Here is a 27,040-nt window from a genome sequence, read left to right on the forward strand (position 1 = left end):
AACTCCCCAGAATTACATAATAACATTAATATCTTATGGAATACGGCAGATTTGAGCACAGAAATTATCTAATTTAATTTTTTAATTGAAAACAAAATTATCCGTTTGAAAACATCGCCTATCAGAATAACATGTAGTAAGCAGCTGCAAACTTTTTAACCGGAACTAGAGTAGGTGCCGAGCTCGAGATTGTTATTGTTTACATTTCTACTGAAAACACCATCTCGAGCTCAGTACCTGCTCTAGTTCCAGTTAGAAAGTCTACTACAGCTTATTCTGCGAAGCGATATTTTCAAACGGATAATTTTGTTTTTAACAAGAGATATAAATTAGATAATTTCTGAGCTCAAATCTGCCGTATTTCATAAGATATTAATGTTATTAAGTAATTCTGGTGAGTTTGAAGTGAAAATTTGCTTTAGTTATTTATAGATGTATTGTTAAGAAAGGTGACATGGTATCTAGATTTTGAATAACTCGCTTTCTTGGCAGTCCTGATTTAGCCTCTTTCCATTTGTTTATTGCTGTTTGTTCTTGTTGCAAGCTGCGCAAAATCTTACGTTAGTGTTACCACTTTTAGCATTGCAAACACAAGTATTGTTAGCATTGTAAACACAAGTAATAAGTAATCAAATACCACGTTTACAAGAATCTCAAAACACAATAAACACAAAACACAATAATCTCTAATGGCTTTAAAATACAACGGAAACAGTAACCCGGAATTATTGGCGGTATGAAGCTTTCAACTTTCCCTAGTGTGGAAAACACCATCCAGTGTTCTATCTTTACGAATTTTATAATTGGCGATCGAAGTGAGCAATAGGTGGTGTAGAGCAGAACTCTCGACCAATGGCAACACTTCGCATGTTTTCACCATTTGCTTGGGGAGAGTCATAGAAGAAGGAAGTACGTTAGTTTCTGTCTTGATTTTCCTATAGATTAAAAATTTTTAAGTTAGGAAACTACATGGAACTGAAAACTACAATAAACATAATTCTTAAAGAAAGCATCATGGAAAATCTAAAAAAAATATATTCTTTAAAGTTGAAAACGAAAAATATTAAAAAAAAGCAAAAATATCGTAGTACATTCTATACAGTTCAAAAGAGAAGGAGAGGAGAGGGAGAAGAGCCCAAGGCATGGAACCTGCCTAAAGGCATGGATTCGAGCTTTAAAAGAGATACCACATAACATCCCAACATAATTTTAAATATTTTGTAAATCAAAAAAGTTATTAGTAAAAAATGTTTCATTTCTTTATATCATTGATTGAAAGGTTGGAAATTAAAACAGAAAGGAGTAACAGATCACAAATGTGACTTTTTTCTAAGTAAGTGTATAATTAAAAAACAAAAAGCTTAATATTTTTTACTAAACTTCAATGTATTCTGTAAGTTACATTAAGGTTTACAAACGTGACTTATTTCTAAGAACTTCTAATTTAAACAAGAATTTGAATATTTTGTTTTACTAATACTAAAAATTAATTAGTTTCAACAATGGATTTATATTAAAATCTAGTTTAGATTATATATCAGATGACAGAAATTCTTGCTTAATCTGAGAATGAATCATAAATAATTTAATTTTAAAATAATTTTTTGCAGTAATTCAATCTAGTATTTAAATTGACCAATATTTTTATAACTAAAAACTGCAGCTATCAAATAGTGTTTTTAAAAGTTTCATTTTTAATTGCTAACTCGTAAGTAGATATCTCTGCTCCCTAAGGTGCGAAATCTGGTCGCTATCTAAGTTCATTATGCCAAATAACAGTTATACAAATTCAAAGAAAAAAAAAGTTGCTGGTTTCAGGGGTGATTGTGAGTCCAACTCAAAAATCCTGATAATTTCATGAGAAAAACCATTAATGACGAAATTGCCAAAAATTAATGTCTTTATAAATTTAAATCATTGATATTTTAACAATGTGAAATTCTAAATAAATTATAAGCAGCATAATTTAAATGAATAATTATGTATAAGTTTACTTATATCTCTAATCACATTTATTATTCTACTAGAAAAAATATTTACAAATGAAAGAGATTGCAAGTATAAATTCTAGTTCTAGTATTTTTAAATAAAATATACAAGAATTTTCATACATAAATGTGATAGATGATCTCTTGAAACTTCTGGACCATTGATTTCTGTAAATTTCAGGATCGCAATTAGCGAAAAATTCTGATTTTTTCCGGAGCACAATCATTTCTGTGGTTTTGTTTGTGTGTTCCATTTTTTAATTGGCTCATGTAAAACAGACAGAGTTAACGTGTGCTTAAGTGTTTCTTTTTTCATTAGTTTACAAACTTCTTCATGATAAAAATCCATTATTTGTATGTAGCAGTAAGTGTTCATTAAAAAATAATGATATTGTATCAATGACACAACAAATAAAGTAAGAGGGATATATATTAATATTGATTTGAATTGAATTTCAAATAGAGTATGTTTTAATACAACTTTTTATTAATATATGACTGACGGGTACTTACACAAATGTTAAAAAAGTATTAATAAAGCATTTCAAGATTCGGCATGCCAATATTTCTATTAACATGAAAATTTTATAAAAGCAATAAATTATGAGATTTTCAATTTTTGTTTATATTACTACACCTTTAATAAAAAATGAAAATAATTAGATTGACAAGGTAAATAATACAATATATTTCTATATTAAAAATAAATTTTATTTTCATGAGGTCTTTTGTTGAAATATACATTTTACATTTAGATAAGTTAAACAATAATTAAACATAGTTTGAAAGATCAAGCAAAATAAAGTTAACAAACTTAAATGTTCTAATTTGTCTTTACACATTGTAAAAAGATCAGCTTATTAGGGGAGAACAGTATAATAATAATAATAAAAAAAGAAAACTGAAGTAGAAATAAAAAAAATTATTAATTTTTATTTATCCTAATCAATGAATTTGTTTAAAATAATGTCTTGGGAAATTTACATAAGTTAGAATACTGATTGTCAGCAAGAATTGTGAAATAAAATCAATATATATATATATATATAAATAAAAGATTAAAAATATTTTTACTAAAAAATTTGTGGTTTTAATTATAATTTTTTGATTTTTGAGTACAAATATAAATAAGCTGTTATATAAGCATTGATAAATTGACATTTTATGTTATTTTTTAACTATTCATCTCTAAAAGTAACAATTCAATGTTAAATCTTAAAACAGAAAAATAATTTCGCTATTTTTTAAGACAAATAGTTTCAAGATAGGCAAGATTACTCAAACACACTAGAGGTCAAATGTTTAGGTTTTATTCACATAAAAAAAAACTGAAATAACTAACAAATTTTTTTCTTCTGAATAAACAATCTACTTTTTACCTATATAACAGCCATCACCAAAATAAGTATAAAACAAATAAAAAAGAAAATAATTTTTTCCTTTAATTCTAATCTACAGGCATTAGCAAACCTTTAAAGAACATATACTAATATGAAGATAATGGCATTATGATATATATGTATACATAATTCAGAGATTCCTTAAAAATATTTTAAATCATTTTTAAGAAACAAATCAATCACACTGACAATAAATATCATTAACTACAATATGTCTTCCCGCTAGAGCAAACAATATGTGTAAAAATACTCTAAAAATATAAATAGGTAGGTATAAATTGTTTCTAAAAATATGTATATGAAGAATTGGCAGTGGCAAAACATCTCCTTAAAAACCTGAGAGGTTATATATATATATATCTTTAAAACTGAGTACAGGTACAGTGAAATATGAATGATTTATTTACAAGTAAATGCACGAAAACAATACACAACAAATGCTCTTGAAGGCTACTTTTTAGTGATTAGAGGCACTGCATTTTTAGCAATGAATTAACAATAACAACATTTATGATCATTTCAAAAACATGGACATTTCACAGTAATTCTATAAATTATGGAAGATTTCATAATTTCAAAAACATGCAAAAACAACTGAAATCATGCAACAATATTAAATCAAATTATGATTTTTTTTCTTCTTACAAACTATATCATAAGATAAGAACAGCAAATAAATTAAATATAATACTTATTTAAATACTATTAATAGATATATAAATTTAGAGATTCTGATACAAGTATATTTAAGAATTAAAAAATTTGAAATCTGCTTACACATGATAAAATAACTTAATTATAAATTAATTTCTAAACCTGTACTAAAAATTAATTCATAATTCAGAGCCTCTCGTATATAAATGAATGATCTAAAGCAAACTTCATGTTTAACACGCATTTTTCATAAGTATATTGCAAGAACAAAATTTTAAAAAAAGAAAAAGAAAGAAGTCAAAATATAATTTAACACAAGATAGTTCTATTAACAACTTTTGAGCAATTATTAGCACACAAAACAATTTAAGGTACATTTATGTGATAAAATTTTTCTTCTCAAGCTCCTCTTTAATACCATTAATAACTGATATAAGTTTCACAGCTGGACCTAGTTTCATGCACATCATAGTCATTAAGTGATCTTCTTTAAGCAATAGCAGAGCTTGACCATCAATCTCCTGGGACCGAAATGTATCAGCATAATCAGAGCAACCAGGTGTGTCTTTTATGAATTCAAACACATCTTGAACCTATAGATATGTATATTAATATGTAGTTTAAAATACAGCAAATAATTTTTTTTAAAACTATAATAAGATAGAAGAAAAGAGGAAAATAAATATAAGAAATTATGAAAAAGCTTGTAAGTTTAAGTTTTGAACAATATTAACACAAAAGTTCAGTATGTTTATGTACATGTATGTACAGAACTTGTGGTTTAATGTAATTAAATTAGTATCAAAATTTTATTCCCAAATATAACTTTTGGGGGGCTATATTGGAACGAAAGCTAGAATGAGGATGTTTTAATGAGACTTAAACTAACATTGCGTCTATTGAATAGCAACGAAATGTGAATTCACATATTGGATCAGTGTTCGTCAATAAGCATTTAGATGCGTATTTCACACATCTGATTTGAGCTTCACTTCTGAAAAATTTTACCAGGCAGAAAAATATTCCTCATTTTTCAGGCTCTAGGAAGCACTTAAATCCCTTCGGAAATCAGTAGATCAATTTATTCATCATAAATGCATGACCTCTATAAATATATTACTGATGAATGTGATTGTTAACACTCAAGTCTTTTAAAAATTACAACTGCTCAGGAAAAAAGTTTTGCCGTAACATAAAATTAAAAAAAAAAAAAAAAAAAAAACAAGGTTTGTTTAAGGATAAACATTTTAATGACCATGTCAAACTGTCTTGCAGAAGGATTCTTCTTTTTATACAAGCAATGAAGGCGTCAATTTTATTATTAATTTTGGATCCACTATAAGTCGTGTAAAAATTAAATAAAGAAGGTGCATAAAATTTTTTTATGCAATATACCTTGTTAGTAAGGCTTTTTTTCTTGGACCCTTTTTCAGAAATCTTAATCTAATTAACCAGCATGTAGTGTTAAAAAATTAAAAAATGTGGAATAAAGTTTTTTCTGGGGGCTTACTTTACATAAATAATATGCCAGTTATGAAATAAAATATTTTATAAAATGAAAATTGGCTATAATTTACAAATTTAATCTGTTTTGACATTTGCTCATTGACTTTAAATTTCAAATCTAGAAAATTAATAGAGGGGTTAAATTACTCTTATCACAAACGGGTTGGTCGCTATGGCCTCCGGCCACGCGCCAACCAACCAAAATCACCATAGTGATATTTTTCCTTCACTTGTTGCTGAGGGTGGCAACGAGTGACTGAGAGAGGCCATGTGTTTTAAAATGTAACCAAGTAGTGTGTGTTTAAAAGGGAGATTAAAAAAAACTATCTCCTACAATTGTACCATGAATAAATTTTGTTTTAACATTTTTAATAAAGTCTTATAACTGAAGCTTTTAAAAAGTGTTATAATGGCGCACCAACTAGAGGCCCGGATCCCCGATAATCCGATTTTGTGTGTGATAGCGTCACCCGAAAGATCGTTCTTCAACGGTCTTTTCTTTTTATTTTGTTTCTTCTTCCGCTCGCTGCAGCTGTGCGTGTGTGTTTTTTGTTTTGTTCGTGTTGTTGACATTGAATAACTGTGATTCTTTTTTTTTTTCTTTCGCCTTTGGGGAGAGAAAAATGTTTCTTTGGTGGTTTGAAATAATAACTTTTACAGCTCTTTCAATGATTTAACATAAATATTTTGATTTGTTTTAGTGCTCTCAATTTATAAGAATACTTAATCAGTAATTGTCATGTTATTTAAGTGTTTTAAGTAATATATTTTAAAATAATTTTGGTTACTTGCATTACCTATATATGTTTATTAGAAATGTTTTATAACTGGTTAATAATTTAAAAAGTGCTCATGTATTTCATTTATGTGATTAAGGTATTATATTTACCAAAATAATTATGATTAAATTTTGTATTGTAAAAGTTGGTCAAGTATGCTATACAAGTTACCTCTCTAAGATCATTTTACCATAACAATTACAGTATTATTTTAATTCTCTAAGGTGTGCCCTTGTGCAAAAATCGCCCCAGTGTTTACATTAAGTGTTACTAATCTAAAGTATGCCCATGTGCAAGAATCGCCCCAGTGTTTACATTAAGTGTTACTAATCTAAAGTATGCCCATGTGCAAGAATCGCCCCAGTGTTTACATTAAGTGTTATTAATCTAAAGTGTGCCCTTGTGCAAGAATCGTCCCAGTGTTTACATACAAAGTGTGCCCTTGTGCAAGAATCGCCCCTGTGTTCACATTTATAATCTGTGCTCTGAAAATAAAAACGTTTTCTTTTGTTTATTGAAAGATGACGTTCTTTGGAAAAGCTCGTAAGGAGGATTTAATTCTCCTTGCTAGTGAGTTGGGTGAAGATGTCACCCCTGATTTTAAAATTATTGATTTGAAGAAAGTTATTACCTCTAGTGATAACTATGAAGAGGAGTTTGTAAAAGAAATGCTTAACACGATCATTTCCCAAAGACAGGATGCTGCTGAGGAGAAAAAGAGAGCTGCTGAGTTAGAAAAGGCCAGCATCGAGAGCAACGAAAGAATCAAGACAGAGCAAATGAAATTGGAACTGGAAAAGATTAGACTCGAGATAGAGGCAAGACAGTGTGGACCCTCCACCAATACTGATGGTTTCCGAAGAAAACCTGTGATTGATTTGTTGTCCTTAATGCCCCGATTTGACCCAAATAATAACGACATAAACCTATATTTAGTGCTATTTGAGCGCCAAGCTCAACTCAGTGAAGTTCCTAAAGAATTTTGGGCATCCAATCTTATTGGACTGCTGCCCTATGATGTTGCGCAGCTAATTGCAAGAGAGAGTGACGATGTTGCTAGCAATTATGACAGAGTAAAACTACTACTTCTAAAAAGATTTAAATTGACGGCGGAAAAGTTCCGTCAGCTGTTTGTGAAACATAATAGGACTAACTCATCGTCTTGGCAAGATTTTGCCTATGAACTTAGGAACTTTTTCCAAGGTTGGGTTAGTGGTTTGGAAATAACCACTTTTAGTCAATTAGGAGAATTGATCATATCTGACCAAATTAAACGCAAAGTGCCGGCAGATGTAAAACATCATTTTATTGATGAGTGGTGCCAGTTGAACACTGTGGAAGGGCTTGTTAAACGGCTTGACGACTATGAAGCTGTAAGAGTGAAGAGGGAACCAGCCGCTTCAAGCTCCACTGCCCGAGTTGAATATAAAAGATATTCGAAGCAAAGTAGAAGGGGATACCCTGATACAAGACCGAATTTTCAAGAACGTTCTAGGCCGGAAAATTTTGAACTTCAACCAAAGTTAACATGCTATGGCTGTGGAAGGCCAGGGTACATCAAGGCGAAATGCCCTACCTGCTCTCCAAATGTTTGTGCAAGTGCTATCAATCTGCACGCTTGTCATATTTCTTCCTCTCCCATAGCACTGCTTGATGTTGAGATTTCTGACATCAAGGCCAGAGTTTGTGCTGATACAGGAGCAACCCGCTCCATTGCTGGAGAGACATTGTTTAAGATGCTGAAAGAAAAAGGAGCCCAATTCCAAACTAAAGAGGTAGTTATGACTTTAGCTGATGGAAGTCAGACTACAGTTGAAGCATGCGCCACCCAGGTGCTGGTTAACATTGAAGGTAGAAAATTCAATCATGAACTGTTAGCCCTGCCCGAGGCTACTGGAAATAGAACTCTACTGGGGAATGATTTTCTGGAAAAGACTGGTATCGTCCTAGATATCCAACGTAAAAGATGGCACTTTGGTGATGAACCTCATCATAAAATCTATTTCCGGAAGGATATCCATAAACCTGGTTTATCCATGAGCAACATTGTGGCAAATGAATGCAGCCTACGAGAAAATGAAGGAGAGCCTCTGACCCCAGAGCAAAGACGAAGGATTTCCATACTTCTCAGTGAATTTGTAGATACCTTTAAACCAGGGGGAGACCCTACTCCCTTTGCCGAGCATCGAATTAATACTGAAAATCATGCACCAATATCAGGTCCGCCATACAGACTGTCACCAGCCAAGAAAGAAATTCTTAAACAAGAATTGGATGATTTGTTAAAAAAAGAAATTATAGAAGAGAGTGAATCTCCCTATGCAGCTCCCGTTGTGTTGGTTCCCAAACCAAATGGCAAACACAGACTCTGTGTCGACTATAGAAAGCTTAATGCTGTGACTGTCACAGACTCCTATCCTTTGCCAAGATTAGATGATCTCTTGCATGATGCTAAAAACATAGGCTATATTTCCACTATAGATCTCCAGTCCGGTTATCATCAGGTGAAAATTCATGATGATGATAAAGACAAAACAGCGTTTGTAACTCCTTTGGGTGCTTACAGATTCAAGAGGATGGCATTTGGGTTAAAAAATGCCCCTGCAACGTTTCAGAGACTAATGGACCGTTTTAAAAATGGACTCCCCTCAGTAAAAATTCTCATTTATTTAGATGATATAATCATCATGTCACCTACTTTTGAAGATCATCTAAATGATCTAACTCTTGTGTTCAAAAGACTAGCCCAATTTCAATTAAAAGCTAACCGCCTAAAGTGCAATTTTGCTTGCTCTAAGGTAAAATACTTAGGTCACTACATAACTACCCGAGGACTTGAAGTAGATCCAGAAAAAGTAGAAGCTATAACCAAGCTTCCTGTCCCTAAAGATATAAAGCAGGTTAAATCCTTCCTGCAAACCTGTTCATGGTATCGTAGGTTTATAGAAGGCTTTTCTACCCTGTCGAAACCATTATGTGAACTTACAAAAAAGAATGCTGCTTGGAAGTGGACTGAGCAGGAACAACAAGCTTTTGCTGCCCTGAAAGAGAAGTTGGTTTCTTCTCCCATTCTGAAACAAGCTGATCCCGACCAACCTTACACAATAAGAACTGACGCCAGTGGTTATGGATTGGGTGCTGTTCTCTTACAGGGGGAAAATGAAAATGAACACCCTATAGAATATGCTAGCCGTCTTTTAACATCTGCAGAGCAAAACTACTCGACTACAGAGAGGGAAGCTCTAGCTGTAATTTGGGCTTTGAATAAATTTAGAGGGTACATTGATGGTGCCCAGGTGACAATATCCTCTGACCATCAACCCTTGAAGTGGTTGTTAAGTATTAAATCTCCATCAGGAAGGTTGGCCCGATGGGCCTTGCAACTACAATCTTACAACCTGAATATACAGTACATCCCAGGAAGAAACAATGTCATTGCGGACATGCTGTCTCGCCCACCTTGTGTTCATGAAGAGAGAAATCCTTGTTGTCTCTGTTCAGTTACAATTGATCTTCCAACTCGATCACCAAGTGATATACGCACTGAACAGCTGAAGGATAATGATTTACGAAAGATTATAGAAGCATTTGAAGATCGCTCAGATGAAGTAGATCTTAATCGATGGACTGAACGTGGATATATCATGAATAGGGGAGTTCTCTATAGATACTCCCATGATAGTGACTCGGACGAAGCTCAACTAGTAGTCCCTATGCAAGAAAGAGGTCAAATCCTTAAAGAATTTCATGATGCGCCAACTGCTGGCCATTACGGTATAGAAGGTACCCTGGATCGAATCTCCAAAAGATTCTTTTGGACTGGTATGAGAAGATTTATCACCGAATATATTAAAAACTGTGTCGAATGCAACCGGTATAAAGCTTCCACTCAAAAGCCAGCTGGTCTTCTTCAGACTCCTGTACATAATCAAAGATTTGGAAGCCTATCCATAGACCTATTTGGTCCATTGCCCGAAGGTAAAGATAAAAAGAAATGGATCTTCATCGTTGAGGACTGTTCAACTAGATGGGTTGAGCTATTTGCTTTAGCCCAAGCCACAGCTAAGGAGTGTGCAATCACTCTGTTGGAGGAGGTGATTTTGAGATATGGATTGCCTAGAAGAGTTATCAGCGATAATGGCTCACAATTTGTGAGCAGTGTAATGCAACAGCTTTGTTTTCTGCTTGATATTAAGCAATGTTTGGTGCCGGTATACCATCCCCAAGCAAATCCTGTGGAAAGAAAGAACAGGGACCTGAAACCTCGCTTGGCTATTCTTGTTGGCCAAGAGCATAGAAATTGGGTTGACCACCTACCAGTCATCCGATTCGCTATGAACACATCAAAGTGCGAAACGACAGGGTATACTGCTGCATACCTTCAGTTTGGACGAGAGCTCAGGACAGTTCAAGAGGTAAAGCATGATATTCGAACGGTTATCCAAAACGATAACTTTGTCCCTGAGATAACCCCGTATCTCAGAAAGTTTTCTTCTATCCTCTTGACTGTTAGAGATAATGTAGAAAAATCCCAAGATCGGCATAAAACATATTTCGACTCAAAACGCCAGCAAAACACCACTTATGCTGTAGGTTCGAAAGCGTGGGTGACTCTACATCCACTCAGTAATGCTAAGAAAGGAATTACTGCCAAATTTGTACCTAAAAGAGATGGGCCGTATCTCATACTTCGAAAGAAGTCGCCTACCTCCTATGAACTTGCCCACCCAGATAAGCCACGTGTTCCTGTTGGGACCTACCACACCTCAGCATTGAGACAATGCAACTCTGATACACAAGCAACAGAACCTATTTTACCTCTCCGAAGGAGAGGCAGACCAAAGATGAATTCTGATTCCTCCCCGGGACGTAACCTCGGAATCAGAGGGGGAGAGTATCACAAACGGGTTGGTCGCTATGGCCTCCGGCCCCGCGCCAACCAACCAAAATCACCATAGTGATATTTTTCCTTCACTTGTTGCTGAGGGTGGCAACGAGTGACTGAGAGAGGCCATGTGTTTTAAAATGTAACCAAGTAGTGTGTGTTTAAAAGGGAGATTAAAAAAAACTATCTCCTACAATTGTACCATGAATAAATTTTGTTTTAACATTTTTAATAAAGTCTTATACCTGAAGCTTTTAAAAAGTGTTATACTCTCTAAAAAGGCTTTTTTTTCATTCAATAAAACACTGTATTGGGTAATGGAAATATAACATATAACACTAAATGTGTACACTACCCTACAATAATGGAAGAGTCACTTTGAGTTTTTTACATTTTTATTTCAAAATTCTCAAGAAATATTTAAATAATTTTGTAAGTTTAGGTCATGCGCTTCTTTGTACTTTTCCTAACAATATAAGATTTTTTATATTTATAAATATTTTGAAATTTAAAGCTTTCAGAGGCTTGAGAGACTGGGAGTAAATTCTGAACAAAAACAAGTAAATACCCCATGTGAGAAAATACAGTAATAAGCTTGTAACTTGACTTGAATAGTTGGGTTAAATAATGCTATAAAAGCATTTTGTAAACCTACTCTAAATATAAATGAAGATGTGGAATTAGTTGTAAAATACCAATCTTTTTGTTTTAAATTTTTTGGAACAAATTTTAAGTAATAATAATAAAATTTTAACATGTGAAGAAATTTTGTTGAAAATTGCTCAAGACATTAGCATTAAAAGTAGTTCTTTCATACTGGGCATGGACAGAAATGCCTTTTTCTTAGTATCACAGTGAATCATATTTGGTAACAAATGAAAACATTTTGATTTGAATATCTTGAAAAAGTTCCCAACAATTTTTAAAGTAGTTTTTGAACTTCTTAAAGAAAGCTTTTAATGTTAAGGATAATCATCTGGACACCAAAATGTCATGATATAAGGAAAGAAAGCATATTTTTATGGGAAACGATCGCTCACAATGCCAATGTCATATTTAATGAATCTTATTAAACGGTACAAAATAAAATTCATATAAAATCCCTTATAATTCAGAGCTTTCTTTAAAAAGTTAAAAACTGTGACAATTGTTCGAAACTTTTAAAATTTTTGAGATATTCAAATCAGACTATTCAATAGTTACATAATACAATTCCTTACAAAATTATGAAAAAAGGTTTATTAAATTGTTTTTTCTTTTGCGCATGCATAGTTTGATAGAACAACCTTAAATGCTCTTATCTTGCTCAAATTTTCTTCAAATTTTACGAAGTTAATTTTGTTATTAATTAAAAATTGCTTCCATATATGCATTTAATTAGGTTGAATTAGTTTTTTTAATATAAAATGTTCAAATATCTAAAAATATGTAATCTAAGTTAAGGAAATTTCATGCAAATAAAAAATTAAGAAATTGATGCAAGTTACAAGCCAATTGGTTTTAAATTTTCTGGCATAGTGTATTCCAAAAAGACCGATTTTTGCTGATAATATATTGTTGGTCCCTCAAACCTCTGAAAGCTTTCAAATTTATTGATAAGTATGACAAATCACATGACCTTAATACTTCCAAAGTTACAAAATAATTCACTAAACATTTCTAGAGAAATTTAAATCAAATGTAAAAACTTAAAGTGTATCTTCCATTATTGTAGTGTAACATACATAATATATATATTATAAGATACAAAAAAACATATACAGACTGTAAATTAAATACAAATTTCAAAACAAGTCAGGTAAAGTTTAAGAAATACATACACTCCAACTTGAAGGTAATTTTTGAGATGGGGGTACGAAATCGGAGTTGTCTGCTTTTTGAATTTCAATTATTTCCTGTTCAGCTGTAGCAGGTGGCAAAGATGAATTCTCTTGATGCATCGGATGCTCTTCTTCTGCTTTATTGGATAAAACTGAAGAATCATCTTCAGTAATACTTGTATTGCTTTCATCAACAGGAGATTCAATTACTTCCTCACTTTCTTCAATAAGTGCCTAAAAAATGGTTTAGAATCATATTTATTAACTAAATATGAGTAACTGAATTAAATAAACCTTAAGAATGGAATGCAATCTTTTATAAATTTTTCCCTTCAATCCTTGGAAAATAGAATAACAAATCAAGCCAAAACTATTTATGTATAAATAAGAATAGAAATAAGACATATATAATACAATCTTTACAATTAAAATAAAAATATAAATGTGTGTTTGCACACACATTTATATTTTCATTTTCATTGTAAAGATTTTATATATGTCTTATTTCTATTATATAAAACAAATATGGGTTTAGCTGCCTTGTGCGCTTTTCCAATTTGATTTAATGTATCAATGTGTTTATTTACCTCTCATGTATCAAAATTGACTTCGTACATTGAATTGATTTTATGATAAGAATAGAATTCTTCAGATGATATTCCATTCTCATTTTGGTATTCTCTTTTATTTTATTTTTCATAAAAAAAAAACATACAATGATGCTTTAAATTAAGTCCTAGTCAAAATTTATTTGCATGCTTTTTAACTTACTTCAACACAAAGATCATGTTTTTAAATATTTCATAAAATTGGGAAACTTTAGTATAATATAAAAGCAATGTCCAAAATGCCTCTATACTCGATGAATTAGCACATATAAAGCAAGAGGTGTGACAAAGAACGATGGTAAAGTTTGACACTTAGTGCCAAAGGGAGAATAGGTCAAAAATATTTAAATTAAAGTGTGGTATCGAGACTCCATTTCTTATTATGGGGAAAGATACAGAAATGTTACAAAATAATTTTTTACACTTATATTAACTACATTTTCTTTCCTTTTTTTTTTCTTCGCTTTTATTATATTTAAATTAAAGAGAAAAATGAACCATATTTCTAACTTTCCCTTTCAAATTGTTAAATGTTTGTGATAAGTAAACTTTAAAACAGTTTTAAGTTACTTTTTTTTATAAAAAAAGCAATCGCTTAATCTTTAAAAAAATACTTCTATAAAAAAATAAAGGATACAAGACAGTTCTAAATAATTTAGTTTAAGAGCAATCAAGATTAGGACTCATCCTAAGTTTTATACCGCAGAAATTAATAAAAATTTCACTGAAAAGATATAGCAATGGTTTATCAATAAACTACTGTGGAAAACGAAATAGTTTGCCAAACAACTCAAGCAAAATTTATTTATAAAAATATTTTCAAAATTAAAAATATTACCTGCTTCTTTAAACTTTTTCTACCTCTGCCCACTTTTCTTTTACGTCCAGGGCCTACAAAATAAGTACAACAAATTAAAAATTGAATAAAACCAACTTGGATTAAGTTGTTAAAAGAGTAAATTTACAATACAAACCTTAAACCAATATTTAAAGTTAACTTAGAGGACGATTGGCTTATCGGAGCTCACTCATGTTATGCTGTTTGCAGTACATATTTTTTCAAATACATATAAATTTGGTATTAAATCTAATGGTATTAGGTCTAAATGAGGACCCCTATTTTAAGAATATTGGTTCTCAGTTAGAAGAAGAATTGCTTTTAAGACTTAAGAAATCTCATTTTATTTCCCTTTATCATTACAAACTTATCAACTGTGTTCTATAGAAGTACGAAAAAGCTGTAGGAAAAAATAAGTTTATTATATGCAACTCAAAGTTGTATCGAACTTCACATAAAATTAACTCAGAATAACATTAGCAAATTAAAGTTTTTCTGTGTTATTCAAAATGCAGACTTCGTCTTAATACACATAACTTTTGGTACCGTGATGTAGAAAAAAAGAATAATAGAAGCTGCTGCAAAGAAATATAGCTCTCCTCTTGTCTTTTTCTCACTAGAAAATTAGTCAAGTGTGTAAAAGCTGTAAATAAGAGTTTATTATAAGCAAGTCGACTTATAAACTTGCACAGAATTTGAACCCTGGTCTTAATGTCGGATTATAAATTGTTTCTATAAAAAAGAAATAGCAACTTCCTTTTACTGCAAGAATTATATTGATATGCAATGATTTGATATTGCTATTCAATGCTTTGAAAATTATTGAAATGTTATCATAGATATAAAGGTAGACAGATACGTATACTATAGAATTTAAGGTCCTTTTTAGAATTGAAACAATTTCTTTAAGTATTATTCTTCAAAAAGTTGCTTTGAATACCAAATTTGATTATAGAGACATACAAAATACATTGATTATATTAAAGTTTTATATTAGAAAAGGGAAGTAACCTAAATCTAAAGAAAATAAACTACCTCAGAATAATGCAGACTTTTTTTTAATTGCATCCATTTTCATTAAAATATATACATATATATATATTACCATATTAAAAAATATTTCAGTTATTAAAGCTAATTTGGGAAACTTAGCTCAGAAATTTTTTTTTTAAGATATTGCTTTCAAAGCACTTGTTCATTTTGTATACATTGTTATTTTAAAAAATGATTTTTATTTGGTTAAATACCCCGCGAAATACACAATAATACTTATAATTATGTAAATACATTCAAATGGTGTTTGTATTATTTTTTATGTAAATAATTTTTTTTCCTTTTTGAAATTTGCTACTTAGTCCTGTTTCCTTAGAAAATAAGATTTTAATAAATTTTCATAGTACAAAAATGATGTAAACTGAAATTAATTTATTTTTTGATTAACATTTTTTTTAAAGAACCTTCTTTTACCGCAATATTATTTGGAAAATCACTATTGAGAGTGTTTAGTGAAATTTTATTCTCACAATGATGGTTATTCTTAAAATGATGCTCAATTGTAATTTTAAAAAATATATGAAACTGTGTCATATAAGCTTAATTAGTATAGGAAGAAAAGAAATTTTTGGTAGGGTGCTGGACTCCTGTTCATGAGAACGGGAGTTCTAATCCAGACGGCAGAAGACTCCCCGTTTAGTAAATGGTGACTGGTGCCCGCTAAATCTGTCTGGTCACAGAGTTCTCCATGATCCCAAAACAAATTATACCTCTGGGTGTACTGGATTGGAGATTGATCATTTTCTGGTTCAATTCAAAATTACGATCTATGGATAAATGAATGGGTCCGAGCTATAAACGAGTGCGACAGAAGTCGAACCCTTGGTCCAAGATGGCGCTACTGGAAAACAAGAACAATTGCACCCCCAGTGCCTTAATGGCCTACAAAGACAACATCAATATTAAGCTCTATCTTTTTAGGTTGCTCTGAAACTCAAGAGGAAAAGTTTGATTTATAATTATCAGTGATTACCAATGTAATTCAAGAAGTATTTCCAATAAACTTTTTGAAACATAATTTTCCTAATATAATCATAGTCACCATAACTAATCTTCTTCTCATTAAAATAGCAAAATATGAGAATGAGAGTCAGAATAAAAACTTTTCTGCTTAAAAATATTACAGTAAAATCTGTAAAAATTCAGAATTTTACTATTATTAAAAATATAAGGTTAATAAGTAGGGAAAGTCGGGAATAAAAGTAAAAAATGTAATTATCCTGATATCAAAAATTGAGATTTTTTCAGTAGTAACTAAGCTGAATGAAATTAGAAATATTCTTTTGACATAAGCAATAATTACAATGTTTTAGTTAAATATGTTATTTTGAATTTATAAATATTTAACAGTTTTATAAAAACCAAGTTATCTTAAGCTTTTTTCAGTAATAAAAGATATAAAAGTTTTATACTACAAAACAACGTAAATATTCTCTTTCTTAAATTCAAAAAGGCAAGATGATTTTTTTTTTTTTTTTTTAAAAAAAGGGGGTATGGCTGTAGGTAAAATAATACATTTTACCTGGAGCCACATTAGCTGGATGAAGCAGCCCAACACGTTTGGAACAGCAAACATTGAATCTTTTAGCACAGGAAGTAGAGCAAAAACGTTTAGATTTCTTAAATTTGTTTTTAGCCCCAAACTTTCCGCAAAATTCACACTTTGCCAATTCAACATTACCTCTGCCACGATGAATTTTCACTTTCTTTTCAGGACTGGCAACTGTAAATTAAAAGATAAAAACAAATATTACAAATAAATAAACAAGTCTTATTACAATATGATGCATATAAAATTAAAGCTACAATTGAATCCCTTACCCGGCTGGTTTCAGCCACCAACCAAAAATTTTTATTTGTTACTCGGCCGGTTCTGGATACCTTGTAGGGTATTATAACATTTATGTATAACACCATAAAAATCAAATATTTTCATATCATTTTTCAACTAATAAGTATTTTACAAGATAAAGTTCAGGAAAATTTGTTAAGTTTCTATATAAATTTATTTTGTTTACTATAGCGGTTGTGTTGAATATAAATAAGCGTTACCCAGCACTGGATACTTGGTAAAAAATTGGTCTGGGTATCTAGTTCTTGGTAATAAATTTTTTTGCTGGGATCAGGTAATAACAGAATAATGAAAATATGGCCAGATACCCAGTACATCCTTATTAATTTCCCTAAAGAAAACTTAATATAAATAAAACAAGCATTACTAGGATTAATATATTGATTATAAAATAAATTTAATGAATTATGTAAAAGATAATAATGTTAAGTTTTTGACTGTTTTATTTTATTTTTACAATTATTTATATAGTGCTTTTATTTAAAAATTTTTTTCTTATGCCTACCACGTACATAAACTAAACATAAAATAAAGGTATGTTTCTTTCCATTAAATACGTAATAATTCTAGGAGCAAATTTGACTGGATAATTTTTTTTTTTTTTTACCAGACACCAAATAGTCCAAATTGGAATATATTTCTTCAATTATATGGAGGATAAGTGTGAACAAAAATAATGGTGTGAAGTACAGTTTTTCATCAGATTAAAACTTTTAGGTTTAAAAATGCATTATGAAATAAATTTATTTTTTCTTCTTAGAAATTTCAACACTTTTTGACTAAGAAATTGAACATTTGACCGATTTTTTTAAATAGTTGAGGTTTTCCAGTTGTTAGACACTCTTAAGCTGACCCATTCAGAGCTATCTATATTCACTTACACCTTTGTGTAATACAGTATAGTGTGGAACCCGTAATCCAGCACTTGATCCAACCTTTTTTTTAAAAAAGAAATTGTTATTGATAAGAGAGAAAAAAAAGTATCAGTCATTCTTATTTTATTTTCTTGAAGTAACTATAAAAATCTAACTATAAAATATATCTTAACTATAAAATATATCATAAAAAAAAACAAACAATAAATCTGTGTCAAACAAAACATCTGTTCCTAAAGCAGTTTAAAATAAAGTGAAATTGTAAAGTAAAAACACCTGCATTTCCAATGAACAAAATAAAGAAATGCATGTTGAGAGAAACTGATCAATCAATCTTGACAGCTGTGCAAGTGCTTTATTGGTTTGTCCCCACATTTCCCTCTCCTGTTCCACCATAAATTGGCCACACCCTGTTGACATTGAAACTACCATGTGGTGTACAAAATGGATTCTATCCCTTTCGCTGCTTTTTTTTTTTTATTCCCCTTATTTATTTTGCAGCTTTTTCATGTTATTAACTGTTACTTTTTTTGTTAATTGTTAACTTGTTTTTTTTTTTTAATTTATTGTTTGCTTGTTTTTTGTAGTCATTCATTGTTAGTTTCTTAGCATTAATTGCTACTTTTTTTCGTAGTTCCTTGTCAGTTTTTATTTTTTGTGAGGTGAGCATCTTTTATTAAAACAAAATGTTATTTAAAAGAAAAAACAAGAACAATGATCTTGCGATTATTTCTTCTTTAGAGAATTCGGATTATTTCTTCGTGATTATAACACAGATTATTATTTTAATTAATGAAATTTCTTAAGATGACACAGTTTTAAATTCACCCCATCATAATCTACTATCAAAATTTTTTTTCTGAAATTAACAGCATAATTGAATTATCCTAATATATGGTCCATATTGGAATTTCGTCGGCCCCGTGTGTGCCGAATTTTGGGTCCTATACTGTATTATGTTTTAGGTACATGAAAATCTTCTAAACATAATTTTCAACTCATCAATAAAAAAGGTTTCCAAAATCTTGCAGCAAAGAAAAGCTTATATACTGCTTCTGTGTGGGTTATAGATTTGGCCAGTAGTTATACTTTTTATTTAAAAAAAAATCTAGAATTCAAAAAGATTAAACAAATAGTTAAGAATATAGACAGTTCTGAATAAACAGAAATTATGCACAGTTATATACGTATTTAATATTTTGATGGAAAGTTAACAAAACAATTATTGTTTCTTAATAAAAAATATTGACAGAAATTAGTACAAGGTACAATTTATAACTGAAAAAAATATAAGAATTTTGCTTTTTGTCGACAAGAGGAACTTAAAATATAGATAAAAAATCTGATCAGAACAGCAAATAAATTTAAAAAGTACATGAATTATTGAAGTGAAAAATTCATACTAGCATTTGTCCTTTTGTGATAAATGAGTTATAATAACCACAATAGTGCTAAATTAAATTATTGCTATCAAACTATAATAACAAAAAAATAAATAAATATCAGATGTCATAAAAAATGTTAATAAGCTATAACCTCCCCATCTACTTACACAAAACTCAAATAAGCATAAATCTACATCTAATTATCGTGCGGATGAAAATCTGTGAGTAGATGAAAATTAAATGTACACTATCACTTTTTGTAATTTAACTAACTGATGTATTTTGATTTGTAGTAAAAATAAAAATTAACAAGAAAGCATTAATGAAGAAGAAAATCAACAAAATATAGATGCATATTCTTCTTTCAATAACACATGTTTCTGAAGATAGTTATATCAAGTTTTCTCATCAAATTAATAAAAGTTTCAAATTGAGAAATTCTTACATAAAAAATACAGCTTTTTAGAATCTTATATAGTTTTCACTGAATTTTGACATATATATATATACACATTCATAAAAATATATTCTCTAAATAATTGATAAGATCAAGTCATGCATAACTGAAAATATCACAAAATACAACTTTTTGTGCACTAACTTGTTTGTCTTTTTTACAGATGTTCTAGACATAGATTTTTAAATAAGGTAAAAAAAAAAATGAAAAAAAAAAAACATCCATCACAGTTTAAAGCACATGTTCAAAATTACAGCATTTAAAAATGAAAATCATGATAACATCAGTTTGAACAAAAGTATCTTTGAAATTTTAAAATAATAAGTATTACCAGTTAATTTGCAAGCAAGTACTTATCGTTCATAAAAAAAAGAAAAAAAATTAACACTGTATGAATAAAATACCAGCACAAATATTTACCTGATGACTGAATTTCTTTCCTTTTTTGATTCAATTCTAGTTTATCCGATACATTTCTGCAGGGTGAATCTAGCACTGATGGTCTAACCTAAACATTGTGAAAAAATAATAAATGTACATTATGAAAGAGAAAATTTATATATAAAAGCAATAAATTAAAAACACTGAAATATTAAAAAAAAAAAATAATATTAAATTCAAAGAATTTCAGAAATGTTGATTTATTTTTGGTAAGCAGTTTTAGTGTTGCTGCCTTGAAAACTTTAGAAAAACCTATTACCATAATATTATAAAAAGTAATGATAAAAGTAATATTATAAAAAGAAAAGAAAATAGTTACAATGAGAGGGACTCTAAGGAATCCTTCCTTCGAAAAGAAGAGGCAATGTTTAGAAAACACATTTCACGCCATCAAATATCGTTATAGATTTTATTTTTGTATAAACATATACCAAAACTGTATTTTTAATTTAACCAATTGATTTTTGAAAAATAAGTTGGAAAATTTCAAGAGTAATGACGAGATCATTCGAAGATAAATAACAAACTTAGAGTAAGTTAAATGAAGAGCTCAGTGGAAGATGACTCTCTTAGCAACACTCAAGTGAATTTAAGCAATTGTTTTTTAAGTTTATATTGCATTGTTATTATTGGCTTCATATCATACAATCTTTGCTTTTGGTATATTAAAAACAGTGTAACATACAAAATTTTTAGGGGCACTTAAAAAATCTTCCTATATGCAACTCATTCTAAATAAACTTTTTCAGTTTATGGCTGAAAGAAGGTGCTAATTGCAGTTTGATATCTATAGTTAGCTTCTTCCAATCAGAGCACAGTGAAATTACGTTGCTAAGTGCTTACATTTACATAGTTTTAAGACTTTGCAAACCAAATGAATGTTGTATAGCTAAACAGGCGAAAAAAAAAAGAAGCTAAATATTTCATGAATAATGTTTTCATATTTTATTTCAAAAAAGTATATATACATATATTTCAAGTACTTAATCATATTTCATTATGCCAATAGGAATTTATAACTGATTTCAACTCTTGCATGCAAAATAAAAATAATACTGTTAGAACTGCCTAATCTAAAGAAAAAAAATAAATCTCAAAATGTTGTTTAGAGATACATTTAAAGTACAATCGCATTATTTAATCCAGATAAAATTCCTTTCTTTACTTTTGTTTATGTAAAGTATTTTTTTCTCTATGCTGTAAAAACAGTATCTAAAATTCGAGGGAAAAAAAAAGGAGAAACACAATTTTCATAAAAATATCATAATTTCCATAGCATTAGTTGCGAAAGCGCATAAAAATTAAAAAAGAAAAAAATCAGTAATTATTTGAAATTTTTTGAGATCCTTGTCAAGTCCTTTAAGACAAAAGGTTAATTTTTCAAACTTTATAATATTTATTACAAAACTAATATTTAGCTTACTGGAAATGGTTCAGGACCTTCTTGGATGACAAAACCATCAATAACATGAGTCAATACTTGTGGCTTTACTATAGCCTTTTGGGGTTGTTTTTCTTTAACAGGACCTAATGCTGGTTTGGCTATTGGCTGTTGAGGTTTTAATGGTTCTTTTTCTACAGACGCTTCTGCAGTTTCATTTTTATGAGATGTGATTGCTTCTTGCATGGGCTCAGTAGAGACAGATTTATTTGGCTCACGAACAGGGTCAGAGACTACAACAACTTTAGGCAATGGAGATACATGCGACACTGATGGAGTAATGGTTGAAATGACATCAAATGTAGGCACTGAAGTATTAATTTGAACAGTGGAAGTAGGTAGTATAGGCATAGAAGAAGACACTGTTGTGATTGTTGATGTTGAAGTGGACACAGACATATCATTGCAGGGAGAAACGGTTGCTTGAATGATTTTGGCGGAAGGAGCGACCATAGCCTGTGATTTTGGTAGTGGTGGAGGCGGAAGCTGCTGTTTGGCATCGACACCTACACATACAGATCTACTATAAGTAGCTATTGGCTTTCTATCGTTAGTTTGGTTTGTCTGAGTTTGATTTGAAGCGTCTGATTTTTGTTGAGTAAGTATATGGATGGAAGGCTGTTGCATATGTTGCGGAGCAATTTGAGGTGGTTGATTCGTTTGAGTCTGGGTTGTTGCCATCTGAGGAGCTATTTGAGGTGAACATGCTGTAGCAATTGGTTTAGGAGCTTTTGGTTTTATCTGAAAAAGGAAGTAATAAAAAAATTCAAAAGGAAAGTAGATATTAAAGCAACTCATTCAATAACATTTAAATCATTAAAATGAAAATAAAATGTAATTATAAATTACTCTGAGAATTGGAGCACAACATACAAGAACTATAAAAGGATAAATATTAGTCCCTCAGTTAACCTTGTAAAAGCCACAAAACACAAGTTGAAACAGTTATGATGCTAAAGTAAGTCATTTCAATAAGGTTTAAAATATATATTGACAGTCAGAGTTAAACTCTAGTTGTAAAATATTTGCTTTATAAAATAATCAAAAAATAACTATGTTCTTTTTAAAAAATTGGAAATAAACAGTTCTAAAAACGGTGATAAATTTTAATGATATAAAGAGGAAAGTTCATCACCTGAGCACGTATAGGTGGAGTGTTAGAATGTACAGTAGGAGCACTAGAAACAATAGTCTGAGTCGCTACAGCTACTGTTTGTGTACCTGGCCTCACCTATAATAAAAATAAAATTTAGTTACAAATTTGAAAAAAATAATAATAAAAACAAAATTATTAATAATGTGAATTCTTCAAAGAATAAAAATGATTTTATTTTACAGTTACAATACAAATCACTTATTAGCTCACACTAAATTTTTAAAAAATGTACCATAGTTATAGAAAGAGTTTCTCTGCACTATTAATTTGTTTCACTATATATATATATATATAGATATATATATATATATATATCTTTCCACTAGATATCCACCAGTTAAATGCAATTTTAGAGTAAAAGAAGTTCTAAAAGTTCCAAATGCTAAATATTTACATATAACATTTAAAAAAAATAATTAACACAAGAAATTTTCAAATCTTATTCATTACATATCAATTGTAAATTAGTCTTTATTTCTTTAATTATTAAATTGTTTTGGCAAATGTACATAAAAATTCTCTATACGGACAATCTTTCCAATTCATATTTAAAACACACACACACACAAGATGAATTATTAATCTTTATACACAGAAAAATTCTCATCAAACAGATAAATGTTGAATTTAAATTCAACAAATATAAAACTTGAAAAGCAGGTGTAAAGTTGAGCTTATTTTGTTACTTAAAAAATAATAATAGATGTGGAATAAATAAACATACTTTAACTTGCTTTTGCTTCTGAGGTATATTGGCAGTGGAAACGAAAGAAGTTGGAGGCATTGGCTGAGCAGCAGCTGCAGCCACAGGTAAATGCATGGCAGTTTGAGGTTGCTGTTGTATATACATGTTTGATTCTTGACTCCTAATAATGATAGGATTTTGGCCAAGAAGAGCTGATGACTGTAAGCATCCTGGAGTAGCCCAAGACAGACCAGGTGGCAAGGACGCTCCAATTGTTTGCAGTCCTTCATAAAAAATTAAATTAATATTTTCTTCCTTCCAATTTTTACAAAATCTAATTTTAATCATCAAAGATACTGTTCATTGCGATAAATTTGATGAAATTGTTCTCAAGAACAAATGAAAATGTTTAAAAAAAACAAGAAAATAGTTAAAAGAAAAACAATGTTCAATTTATTAAAAGGTTCAAAACAAGAACTATAAAATTTCAACGGAAGTTTGCAATACCTTCACATCTAACTTGAAAAGTGTAAGGCTTCGAAATTCATCGAATTTCTTTCTTTTAAATAGAAAGTAACAAGTCACAGAATTATCTCCTTACAAGGTTTTTAGGAACACTACTAGAATAACTAAGGCATAAATGATTAAACAGTACAGGCCCCGTTATCCGGAAATCAGAAAGAAATTCGATACATTTTCCCGCCATTTAAAATAATTTTTTTTTTTCCTCCTAAGATTTTAGGATTTTTCTTTCTTTTTTGAAAGATGTTTACCTTACCATCATTTTGGAAATAATCATTAGTGTATTACTTCATCGTTTTTTTCTTCTTTTTAAGATTATTTTCAAATATTTTTTTTTTTTTTTTTTAGTTTGGTTTAACAATAAAAAAAACTGCTTTTTGTAGCGATTCAGAAAACCGGAAAAACCAGTTATCCGGAATAGCGATGGTCCCGATCGTTCCGGATAATTGGTTCCCGATTATATATGAGTGATTGAGTCAAAAAACTTGCACCCACTTATTTCTTCACCAAAGTAAAAATAGCTTCCATTGTAGACTTAATTAGACAGTTAAGTAGTATTGTTTTGTGTTTATCTTTAGAAGGAAGTAAAGAAACTTCTGCTACAGAAGTTATTTTTCAGTTAGTGTCGATCCGGTTGATATTTAAGATTTGCAACAAAATGCTTTACACATTAAGTAAAATGTGGCAATAACTTATCATGTTCCTAATACATATACTTATTTATTTCTACAAATTGAAATCTTATTTAAATTCATCAATTTCATGAATGGTTAATTAACAGCATCTATGGATTGCAAGCATTTATTATTTTTACCACTGCTCAATATTTTGGTTGAAACTAAGTGGTAGGATTCTATTGGCAAAATATTAAACACAAAAACATTGTTAGCAACACTTAATTGGAAATTCGTAATAAAATGGAAAGAGTTGAATACCTACCAAATAATTGGGCTTGGTTTAAAACATTTCCAGGAGCTTGAGAAGTTATTATTTGAGGTTGAGATGAAATTTGTTTTAATTGAGCACTATTGAATACTTGAGCTGTAGAATTGACAGGCAATGAAGAGGAATAAAGAGATTTAGGTTGAAGAGCTGTTGGCTGACTTTGAAATGCCTGATAATAAATAAATATATATATATATATATATATATGAAATAAAACCTATTACTTTATATATTTCTTATAAAATAATGAATAATGAGGAAGAAAAACAGCACACATACAAGCATATCAAGGGCTTGAAGCAACATAATAAACTATATTTTCAAATTGTTTAAGAAAGTATCTTTGTTGAAATAAACACGATAGTTTTTAAATTGTCAATATGATGTTTGGGTGTACCGGAAATAACAGAAACTTGAACATATTTAGAAACAACTTAATTAAAAATATCACCTTCAAAAAGTTTAACTCTTCATTATATTGAGTTTCTGCTTGCGCACTTAAGATATATAAATGAGTTGATAAGCTTTAAAATTTAATGTAAAGAGAGATTTACTAACAATTGAATCCTATATATTCAACACATATTTTTCTTTTAAGATATTTGTTTCATTTTGAAACAAAATTATTATTCTTTATCAAAATTTGATTGTGCTTGTTTAAAATTTGTTAATATTGTGCTAATATTTATTAGTAGTGCATTGTTAAGGTTTATTTGCTTAAAATAACAGGAAATATATTTTCTTCTAACAAGAGTTCCATTTATATGCTATATTTTATATACTTTCATAAATTATACTAATAATATGATCAATTTCAAAGTAAAGAACTGTAAGAGAAGTTACATAAAAAATTAGCAAAAAGTAAATATTACATATGCTTTTCCTTTTTGTGAATCTTGAAGAGCCTTTTGATTAAGAATTGTTTGTTGATTTGGCAACATTCCCAATTGTCCGATAACAACAGTTTGATTAGCATTTGCTGGAGCAAAACCAGACTGACTGTGTATAATGGTTGATTTTCCACCTTGGGCAGTCATCATTTGTTGTTGGAAATTAGCTTTGGGTGCTGTAAACATTTGCCCTGGTGCAGTCATCATAGTTCCAGCATTGACAGCAATGCTTTGCTGCGAGGAATAACAAAAAATATTAAGTACACTACCAGGTGAATAAATAAAATACACTATAAAAATATTTAAAAAATGATTCAGGCTTTAAAAAGTTGTAAACAAATTTTAGAAATGGCATGGATAATTAAGGTGTCCAAGTGCAATGAAAATATGCTTTTTCAACTGCCATTTAAGGTTCTAGTGATCCTATAAGTAACTGAATTTACGTCAGTGGTAATTCAAAACTAATTATTCAACTCAGACTATTAAATGAAAATAAGTACATTTTTATATTTTCTTTCTTTATTTCATTTAAGTAATTTATTCTCAGAGAATTGTGTCTTTTTTTTAAAAGAAAAAAGTGCTAAAATTATTGCTCTTAGGAGCTAGCAGTTTCGAATAATCTATTACATAAATGTTTAGAAAAGGGACGATACTGGTTAAGGATTGAGGGTAATTTGACAAAAAAATTTAGATTGAATATATTTGCAGTTTTCATTGCATTTTAAAACAACAAAATTAAACTTGAACACAAACCTTTTTTTCTAATCAATTAATTGAAGTCTTGAGACAAGTATTTCTAGGGCTGTCACTGGCTAGAGACTCAAAATAATAAATTTAGATGCCACAAATAAAAAACAGAA

At 29.8% G+C, this 27,040-nt stretch overlaps 1 protein-coding gene across 2 annotated transcripts in view; it reads right to left on the reverse strand.

Annotated features, from left to right (window-relative positions):
- Positions 1 to 3,772: 3,772 nt before the first annotated feature.
- The window catches only part of LOC107446961 (uncharacterized), a 29,665-nt gene continuing 6,397 nt past the window's right edge, over positions 3,773 to 27,040 (reverse strand). The window contains exons 4-13 of one of the 2 annotated variants that reach the window (XM_016061749.4): positions 26,163 to 26,414; positions 25,285 to 25,459; positions 23,863 to 24,107; positions 23,118 to 23,213; positions 21,965 to 22,723; positions 20,521 to 20,608; positions 17,213 to 17,254; positions 14,479 to 14,531; positions 13,033 to 13,266; positions 3,773 to 4,635 (exon numbers count right to left, since the gene is read on the reverse strand). In XM_016061749.4, the coding sequence (XP_015917235.1) occupies positions 4,420 to 4,635; positions 13,033 to 13,266; positions 14,479 to 14,531; positions 17,213 to 17,254; positions 20,521 to 20,608; positions 21,965 to 22,723; positions 23,118 to 23,213; positions 23,863 to 24,107; positions 25,285 to 25,459; positions 26,163 to 26,414 (2,160 nt within the window). In that variant the 3' untranslated portion in view covers positions 3,773 to 4,419. Of the gene's footprint in view, positions 4,636 to 13,032; positions 13,267 to 14,478; positions 14,532 to 17,053; positions 17,255 to 20,520; positions 20,609 to 21,964; positions 22,724 to 23,117; positions 23,214 to 23,862; positions 24,108 to 25,284; positions 25,460 to 26,162; positions 26,415 to 27,040 lie in introns of both variants that reach the window. The other variant, XM_016061748.4, reaches the window with a different exon arrangement.

Source organism: Parasteatoda tepidariorum, chromosome 4 (assembly GCF_982258835.1).
Source record: "Parasteatoda tepidariorum strain Cologne lab strain chromosome 4, Ptep-v5.0, whole genome shotgun sequence".
Taxonomy (NCBI): domain Eukaryota; kingdom Metazoa; phylum Arthropoda; class Arachnida; order Araneae; family Theridiidae; genus Parasteatoda; species Parasteatoda tepidariorum.